This window comes from Pelmatolapia mariae, linkage group LG18, assembly GCF_036321145.2.
Source record: "Pelmatolapia mariae isolate MD_Pm_ZW linkage group LG18, Pm_UMD_F_2, whole genome shotgun sequence".
NCBI lineage: Eukaryota > Metazoa > Chordata > Actinopteri > Cichliformes > Cichlidae > Pelmatolapia > Pelmatolapia mariae.
The window spans coordinates 17,895,048-17,905,003 of NC_086243.1; the positions used below are offsets into that span (position 1 = coordinate 17,895,048).

Sequence of the window (9,956 nt, forward strand, 5' to 3'; positions counted from 1 at the left end):
TTCCATCAATTACGAGAAGGCATCCGGGTCCTGAAGCAGCAAAGGAGCCCCAGACCATCACAGCATGGTCTCACCATATTTGACTGCTGGTATCATGGTTTTTCTGTTTTTTCTTAATTGTGTGTTTGATGCTAGATGTAAAAGAACTTAAACCTTCCAAAAGATACTTTTGTCTTGTCAGTCCATGGAATATTTTCCCCGATGTCTTGTCTTTCCAGAAGATGTTTTTGGAAAATATGAGATGAGCCTTTGTGATCTTTTGGTCAGCACTGATTTTACCTTGGAACTTTCTCATGGATGCCATTTTTACTCAGTCTCTTTCTTATTGTTGACTCATGAACTCTGACCTTAACTGAGGCAAGTGAGGCCTTCGGTTCTTTAATGTTGTTCTGGGTTCTTTTGGGACCTCCTGGATGAGTAGTCGATGGACTCTTGGAGTAATTTTGGTCGGCCAGCAATTCCTGGGAAGGTTCACCACTGTTCCAGGATTTCTCCAATTGTGAATAACGACTCTCACCGTGGTTCACTGGAGTCCCAAAGCCATAGAAATGGCATTGTAAGACTTGCGGCTTCGTTAGGTGCTGAAACAATGTGTAGATTTCTGAGGTTTTTAGCATGCTTTACTTTGTCAGAGAGGGTTCCATTTAAGGGATTTGCTGCTCTTGGTCTCAGGGTCTGTAGCTGTATAAGTTCCTATCACTGTGCCATTTGGTGTGTTCTCTTTGACACTGAAGCGGATTGAAGGAGCAGAGAATTCTGGGCCTTCATTGGTGACACTGACATTCACAGGGATGGATTGCCAACTGGCACTGCTGCCATTCAGCGGTGCTTGATTTTGTGCCGTGATCTGAAGCTGCACATTGTTGGTCTTCTCATAATCTAATGGCTGAAAAAAAGAAAGACATTTAAAAGTTTATGAATATAAATTAGTTTTATAAAGGCGGACTTTCCGTTAAATGTGATCCATGTAAAATGCTACTACCAACATTACGACAATTCAATTCAATTCAATTTTATTTATGTAGCGCCAAATCACAACAACAGTCGCCCCAAGGCGCTTTATATTGTACCGTACAATAATATAAGATCGTTATAATGATAATAACAAATTTAATAAGAAGTCAGTCTCACCTTTGAGACGTACAGAAGCCCTTCATTTGTTTCGTGGTCAGTAACAATCCTGAAATTTCCATTCTCATTTCCTTGAGTAATGACAAACTTTGATATCCAGTTTGGTGTGTTTATCAAATCTTTATCTTGAACTGGAATTCGAAGTAGAAGTTTTTCACTTTCATTCTCTGGCACAGTGACATCATACTAAAAGAATGGGGATGTTATGTTATCAGACAACCAATGTTCATGGAAAATTAAGTACAAAAATGTCCTTAAAACAATTATTGTTCAACAAATATGATTTCACTTATTCAGCCAGATTACATACTGACAGTTTTTTCAAGCACTTACAGATGTTTTCATGAAGGTTGGTGGGTTGTCATTGATGTCATTTAGAACAATTGTTGCTGTTGATGTGGCAACCAGACCATTTGCTGCACCATTCATATCCTGAATTTTTACAGCCACCAAATGGTTGTCTGTTAACTTAAAAAGAAATGTTACAAAATATTATAAGGAGAACATGTTGGAAAGCACTTGTATCATCTACTTCAATGCTATTTTCATTTAAATAAAGTTCACAGGTTTCACTGATGCAGAAGCAGTGCTCACCTCTCTGTCTAGGGTGTTGATTGTTGTTGAGATGACACCTGTTTCCGGATGAATGGCAAACATGGCTGTTCCAGTTAGGAGTGTATACCTAATCTTCACATGGTCAGTGCCATTTTGGTCTCTGTCCATTGTATTCACCTTTCCCACCGCAGTCCCTGTATTGGAAACCATGATCATTTAGAGCAACTGCACTGAAAGTCAAACACCACAGAATTATCTGTTACTCTATTTTGCTTTTGTCACCTGCACTACAGTGCTCAGGAACTGTAAACTGTAGTGGACCTACAAACTCCGGTGGATTGTCATTGACATCATTTACAACCACTTTTATGGGCAAATCCTCATCTGTCTGCATCCATGTTGTTTTGTGATAAGCACGCACCACAATCTATATGGGAAATATATACACTATCAGTCAAACGTTTTAGAACACAACAATTTTTTCAGTTATTTATTGCAATTCAAATAGTTCAAATCCAATGAATGGCTTGAAATGGTACAAAAATAAGTGGTGAACTGCCAGAGGTTAAAAAAAAAAAGGTAAGGTTATAAAAAAACTAAAACATAATGTACATTTCAGAATTATACAAAAAGGCCTTATTCAGGGAACACAAAATGGGTTAACAATTTAGAGCTGTTCTGCAGCAAGTTGATCAAGCCTTGAACGATGGTGCTACTAATTCCTACAGGTGTTCCAATTTTTCTGGATTATTTACAACCCCCTCTGCCTCCATAAAAGCAGTGTTGGAACACACTGTGGTACCATACCATCATGAGAATCAGTTGAACAGTATTGTACTGCAGAAAGTAGTGTGTTGCTACAAAAATGGCGAGAAAAAGGAGATGAACAGTGTAAGAGAGACCATCATAGCATTAAAAATGTAGGTCTTTTCTACAGAGAAATTGCAAACAAAGCCAAGGTGTCAGTGTGTCCTGTTCCTTCACCATCAAAATTCACTCAGAAACTGGGGAAAACTCTGACAGGAAGAGGTCTGGCAGACCCAAAGCCACAACTGCATCACAGGACAAGTTTCTGAGAGTTAACAGCTTGCGTGATAGGTGGCTCACAGGACAACAGCTTCAAGCACAGATTAATAGTGGTCATAGTAAGCAAGCCTCACTTTTAACTGTGAAGAGAAGACTTTGAGCAGCAGGTTTGACAGTCACAACAAGAAAGCCATTGATAACACACCAGGACGAGACAAAGAGGCTTGACTGGGCCATGAAACAACGCCATTGGACTAGTGAAGACTTGAAGAAGGTATTATCAACTGATGAATCAAAATTTGAAATCTTTGGTTCATAGGATCTTTGTACGCTGTCGAGTAGGCGAAAGGATGGTTCCATAGTGTGGGGCATCAACTGTCAAACATGGATGAGGAAGTGTGATGGTCTGAGGTTGTTTTGCTGAATCCAGGGTCGGTGACTTGTACAGAGTGAGAGGCACCCTGAACCAAAACGGCGACCATAGCATTGTACAGTGCAATGCAATACCCTCTGGTATGCACCTATTTGGTCAGGGTTCATCCTACAGCAAGATAATGACCCAAAACATCCAGTCCAATCTATGCCAGAACTACCTCAGGAAAAAAGAACAAGATACTAAGCTTGAAAACATGGAGTGTTAAACCGCATCAAGCTGGTTTAGGATGACCTGGACAGAAGAGTGAAAGCAAACCAACCTACACGTGTCACTCTCTAAAAGTTAATTCTGTTCATCTGGACGTAGCGTTTTCAGTGGGAGAAACGTTTCGTCACTCATCCAAGTGACTTCTTCAGTCTCAGCTGACTGCAGGTTTCCCCAATCTTATAAACAGTACATTTGCACAATTACTGAAACTAGCACCACTGAAGGAACAATGGGCTGGGAGGTCAGTTCCTTGATCAGATTCTCATGACAATTGATCAACAACTACTGATCAAATTCCACTGATCAAAGACCACTGATCAATGGCCATGAGTCCCATTCACAAAGAGTTGGGGAATGGCTGCAGTCACAGCATTGTAAGATGGTGAAAGATGTACCCTTAGGCCCCCTCCTCAATTCAGAGATGTTCTTTCCCTTTTCACGTAAATGGCCTCCTTGACTCTGCGCTCAAACCAGCGTTCCTCCCTGTCCAAGATGTGTACATCCTCATCCTTGAAAGAGTGTCCACTGGCCTGTAGGTGTAAATAGACCGCAGAGTCCTGGCCTGACGAGGTAGCTCTTCTGTGTTGAGCCATCCGCTTCGCCAGAGGTTGTTTGGTTTCCCCGATGTATAAATCCTGGCAATCCTCCTGGCACTTAACAGCGTACACTATGTTACTCTGTTTGTGTCGGGGGACCCGATCCTTGGGGTGGACCAATTTTTGGCACAGCGTGTTTTGGGGTTTAAAAGCCACAGAGACCCGGTGTTTAGAAAAAATGCGTCTCAACTGCTCCGATACTCCTGACACATATGGGATCACTACAGGTTTTTGCTTGGGCAGCGGTTGTCCTTCTCTCCTGGATCAGCTGGAGCTTTCTTTAGGTGCCTTTCCAGCTTTGACAAAAGTCCAGCTGGGATAACCACATTTACTCAGGGCCTTCTTGATGTGCTGTTCTTCTGACTCCCTGGCCGCTGTGTCAGTGGGGATGGTGTTCGCTCTGTGTTGTAGCGTCCTAATGACACCCAGTTTGTGCTCCAGTGGATGATGAGAGTCAAACCTTAAATACTGATCAGTATGTGTAGGTTTACGGTACACGTCAGCTTTTAAATGTCCCCCATTACTGATGGAAATCTCACAGTCTAAGAAGGCTAACCTGCCTTGGTTTCATTCATTATGCAAATGTACTGTTTATAAGATTTGGGGAAACCTGCAGTCAGCTGAGACTGAAGAAGTCACTTGGATGAGTGACGAAACGTTTCTCCCACAAAACGCTACGTCCAGATGAACAGAATTAACTTTTGGAGATTTACTTTCCTGGATGATTGAGAATGCATCAAGACGTTTTAATACACGTGTCACTCATTTATGGGAACTTCAACAACAGATATGGGAAGAACTTTCTGAAAAATATTTGATTTCTATTGTAGAAAGAATGCCACAGGTGTGTTCAGCTGTTATATCTTTCAAAGGTGGCTACTTTGATGAGTCAAAAGTTTAGAATACAGTTTGGTCTATCAGTTGATTCCATTTTGTGTGTGTATACAAGTACAAGTACAAAACGCAAGATAAGACAAGTACAAAATAATATATCCATTCTGCCTCCTCCCAGTACATCCTTACATCCTTAAACAAACATTAATAAATATGCTTAGTAGAGAAACAAGCTCAAAAATTACCTGTTGAAAATCTGTATATGAATCAGTGTTTACTCATTCTTTTTGAATGACTGCTGAACATTACTGGAACCAATTACAAACCTTCTAAATTGTTTTCTTAATCACTCACATTGTATTCTGGGAACTCCTCACGATCCACTGCTTTGAGCAAGAACAGCTCCCCTGTGTTTCTGTCCAGTCTGAACACTCCAGTTGGATACGTAGTGACTCCTTCTCCTTCGATAGTGTAGTACACATCCCGGTAGGCAGATGAATCTGACACCAGCTGCAGCAAAAACGAAATAAAACAATAAATATTAAGGAAAACAAAACAAAAAAAGAAGGATTCTGTTATTCATAAACAAATTAAAACTCTGGGGAGATTCTAATCTGGCATGCTGGTAATGTGTCTTTATTTTCTTTGATTTTCTTTTTTAATCACTTTGTCAGGTGAATGTAATTTAATTAACAGGTGTGACTCCTGAGTGAATTGGATTGATTTGAGGGGAAGTGAGAAAAGAGAACAATGTGTACTGATAATGAACATTTGCATAAATTATATAAATTATACATTCAATTCACCTTTTCCATTAGTTTTGGATAGGGTCCTTCATAATTCTCCACTACGTTGAAGTTCGGAGGTTCCCAGCGTCTTTTAGAGCGACTCAGGAATCCTTGGCCTCGTTTCTGTGACATTCCAACAAGTCAGGATATGTTAGGAAAAAAACGCACTGTGCTTTCTGAGCTGTATAAACGGCTCACAACATGCAGTTGCCTTACATGTTTTTTCAGCATTGTACTGGGGACAAGGTGAACTTCCATCTTACTTTCCGGTCCACTATTATCCTGAGCGCACAAAGAAAATGTCCGTCCTCTTTCTGCCACTGAGACAGACGTTAAAGCTACCACTGCTCCATTACTGTTTATTGTAAAACTCGGGTCCTTCACAATTAACTGCATTGATTTGGCATCACAGCTGACGGCCTCAACTGAAAACCCATAAAGGGAAAGTTAAAAAGAGCCATAAAACACAAAACAGTCGGCCTACAACACTTTTTCACAGAGACGGAGTGAAAAAAAAGTAAGCAGAGCAGCACCTTTTGCTACTTGGTATTCAGGTGGAATTGTTTCAGGTACAATTACGTAGAGAGACCTCGGGAGAGAGCATGACTCCACACAGGACAGGATCTGAAGGTGAAAGTGAGTTTCAAACTGGCTTGTCGCGTTTAAATGTTGTTAATGCTTTTGGGCATTAACATTTTTGCTATAGCAAACAGCACTGACAGAAGTGACAGACAGCAAGCATTAAGAGAAATGTATTGTAGGCGAGACTGAGGATGACTGCAGCCCTTTGTGTATCTGCAATTACAGCTCACAGAATATTTGTGCTGGGATTGTTACATATTGACATTAAAAACAGCCTTGTGTATCAACTACAAATTGACAATATTTTTAATCCAGCTATATCACAAAATTAATTAATTGATGACAAACACAAGGAGTTCATCTGGCTCATTACTGGTGCTAAGTCCTGAAATAACGTGGGGTGCGTTGTAACAAAAAAACTGAAGAATTGAGTGAGACCACATCAGAAAATACGCATCTTAATCATTTTATTGTACGCAGATTAACTCTTCAAAATCTGCATTTAGGTCAAAAAGCACTCGCCTCTCATTTTTAAATCATCCCAGTATATCACAATTATAATTCAGTTCATTTCCCTCTCACAGCGATAATCACCGACTGTCTTGAAAAGCTGAAAATGAGTAGTACAGGGAAAATGTAGTTATTTGTTATCCGTAGGATAGTTTTAACACTTTTTAATAAGATTTTACAATCCTCCCTACCCCAGTCATGCATACTTAAAACTAGTTGTAGCAGTATAGTGGTTTAAAGTTAGCATAGATGGAATGCCTTAAATTTTACCTAAGACATGGCTCTTTAAAAAAATACAGGTTGCACGACTTAACAAGTATCAGTACTAATCAAAGTAGACAAGTGATGAAATAAAATACTGGAAATCATCGATTTTACTGTAAACTCTGAATTCTTCTTCACACAGCTTTGCAATTTCACTTGCAAGGTCAGAGTGAGTTTTCATACATGGAACTAATTACATGTTAGGTAATCCCTACTTATTTAGCTTTTGCATTCAACCCTTTGTTATAATACCCCTGGTCATCCCTAACAGTGGAATAAAGAAAACTAGAAACACTTACCAACATTAGGCAGGTGCTGGAAATAAAACATTTTGCCATTTTTGAATAAAAAAGAAGCTTTGTCACTTGTCTGTGCCCCCACTTCTGTCTTAATGAAAACATGTGGTCATTTATCAGCTGCAGTATCTGTTGCAACAAGTGAAATTTCAAACAAGCACAGTACCTTTGGACTGTGCTCCTCATTGCCAACTGTGAAAAACAACTCCCCCCAAAAGTTCCAAATATATATATATATATATATATATATATATACACATACATACATATATATATACATATATATATATATACATATATTTTTTTCCCTCCAGCAGGGGGAAACATTACTCTTTTTCTGCAATACACAACTAAAAATGTAATTTTCCCTTGCTACAAATACACGTGAGGCATGTTGCATTTACAAAAGTGACCAGGTCCCAAAAAAAGTAAATGTGAGCCAAACACTGTATTTGTGTCTGTCAATGAGGGACATGTTAGTAATGACAGGAGGTGGTCTGACAGTTTGGTGTCCAAATTAAAAAATAAAAAGGATACATAAAAATGTGCAGGTTACCAGATTTGTATTTAGCATGTAACAGTCAAATAAATGATGGTCAACTCCTTTGCTAAGTAAGGGTAAAGTGAACTTGTTCTTGTGGTCTCATTTGATGCTCTTTATATACCCCTCTATTTTTTTTTTCCTAGCTGCTTTCCTGTCTGGGAACCATCATTGGACTTCAATATGCATCCATAGACTATCAGTTTACTTCTTTTCTTGGTCTCATCCTCCCCACATGCTGTTTAAACCAGTGTTCCGTGTTTCCCCTTTAATTTCCCAGTTTGGTGTCTTTGGCTCCAGCCCAGCTCTTTTTCATATTTTCTGTAAGCTCCAGCAGTAAAGCTGTGTTTTTTTAGTTTAGTTCTGCTTCTGAGTCCTGCATTTGGATCCACATTCTACAAAGCAGGACACTGTTGACAATGCAGTCCCACATAAAGAGTTACATCAGATCACCCTATGCATTTTGCATATGAATGCATCAGTACAAAGCAATAGTAATAGTCTTGTAACACTATGGCATGCTACAAGTATAGGCGCTTGAAGAAATACTGGTCTGTCTGCTTGTTTGTTGAGCCTTATCTCAGGTCTACACAGAGACTGACCCCTGCTTGCTCCTCCTCTCTTGACTGCAGCTCTACTGTGTAGGAGGAACAAACTTGAGCTCCACTCTGAACACCACAGGAATTTGATCTGAATGAAGCCTGGTGTGGGGGAGACTGTGTAACCACAGCGAAACACTCATTATCTCTATAAACTGTTGATAAAAGTGAAGCAGCAGAAACACTGGCCCTACATCATTTAAAATACGTCCAGTTCGGAAATACTCTACTGGCTTGACCTTGTTTATGAAAGCATTTTGAAAGCAGGATATATGGGCCTGCAACAGGAAAGGTGAGAAAAATGTCAGGAAGACTTATGGTGGGAGTCATGGGCGTGGACATAATGAAAGTGCTTACAGCTTTAACGCTTTACCAGCAAATGCAAAACAGACACAGCAAAATACCATGTGATTTTATTCCCGATATAAAAAAAAAGTTAATTATTGTTGTGCTCAGGCTTCTGTGTGTTTACAGAATTTAGAATCTAAGCGAGCCTGTGTGGAAAACACCTATTGTACTTCTGGTTATTCAGCCGGTCTCCCTATTTCTGACTACTTTTTCCCTACAGTATCCTAGTAAGATTAGTCATAACAGATGTTTTCACATTCTAGAAATAACAAAATTTTGCTTTTGCTGAGTTGTGCAGTTTGGAGAAAGCCAAAATGTGAACTTTCTCTGAAATATTTTCAAGCCATTTTTTCACTTCCGATTAAATTCACCCAGTGTCTTTTGTGTCATTAAAACATGACTTCATCCAGTAAGCTCTTCTAGTCTGAACACATAAGTTGCGAAATGATGACGAAGAAATCTCCTTGTTTGTTTGCCAGGATTCCACCCAAATGCTGCAGGGCTCAGACCAAATGTTTTGAGACGCAAAGTTTTAAAGGTACTGAGTGTTAGCACTAATTGAACTGCTCACTTTGCGACAGTGACACACATGTCCCTGAGGTAAGAAAGTTCTTCAATCCACCTAAAACACCTACCACACCCAGCTTTCACCACCCTTTGGATGAGTGCCAAATGAGGCATTCACGTCATGTGTAGGAGAGAAGTGTTCAGGTGAAACAAGGTGCTTAAGAGGATTGACTCACTAATACTAGTGTATTATTACTAACAACTACGTGTTTGGGAGTGGGTCCTGGACAAACTGAAGAATGTGAAGTGTCATAATCAAAAATGTTCCTCAAAAACTGTCACATGTGTCTGCTTAAAACTGGCCTTTGTTCATAAGGACTAGTACATTAAACAGTTATTTGGTCATTATCTAAGATAATACCTTTATTAGCAGGTATTAGCACCCTCAGACTTTTTATGATGTTTTTTGTCATAAATCATATGACACAATTGAAACCATCCACCTCTGTGTTGTGTTTTTAAATGCTCATCAAGAAAGGTATTACATAAATTTTAGTCTTAATTTAAAAAAAGAAAGAAAGAAAGAAAGAAAGAAAGAAAGAAAGAAAGAAAGAAAGATTGCCGGTTGTGTAATTCCAGTATTATCAGAAACATGTCTAATTTATTCGTTAATGCAAAATAAGTAATCAGATTAAATTCCCATTGTACTGTCGCAACACACCTTGACCATTCAGGA

General features: G+C 39.4%; 1 protein-coding gene across 1 annotated transcript; it reads right to left on the reverse strand.

Annotated features, from left to right (window-relative positions):
* Positions 1-628: 628 nt before the first annotated feature.
* On the reverse strand, positions 629-7,259 carry LOC134617309 (desmocollin 2-like protein). Its single transcript, XM_063462519.1, has 9 exons — positions 7,229-7,259; positions 5,775-5,998; positions 5,592-5,696; positions 5,140-5,295; positions 1,969-2,113; positions 1,726-1,880; positions 1,465-1,599; positions 1,132-1,317; positions 629-886 (listed from the first exon to the last, which is right to left on the reverse strand). The coding sequence occupies exons 1-9, from the start codon at positions 7,257-7,259 to the stop codon at positions 629-631; spliced, it is 1,395 nt and encodes a 464-aa protein (XP_063318589.1).
* Positions 7,260-9,956: the final 2,697 nt, after the last annotated feature.

Coding starts and splice junctions, on each gene's coding strand:
- LOC134617309 (XM_063462519.1), bottom strand. CDS start 7,259: ATGTTTTATTTCCAGCACCTGCCTAATGTTG. Junction 5,999..7,228: donor CCAGCACCTGCCTAATGTTG/GTAAGTGTTTCT, acceptor ATGGGTTTTCAG/TTGAGGCCGTCAGCTGTGAT. Junction 5,296..5,591: donor ATCCAAAACTAATGGAAAAG/GTGAATTGAATG, acceptor TTTTTGCTGCAG/CTGGTGTCAGATTCATCTGC.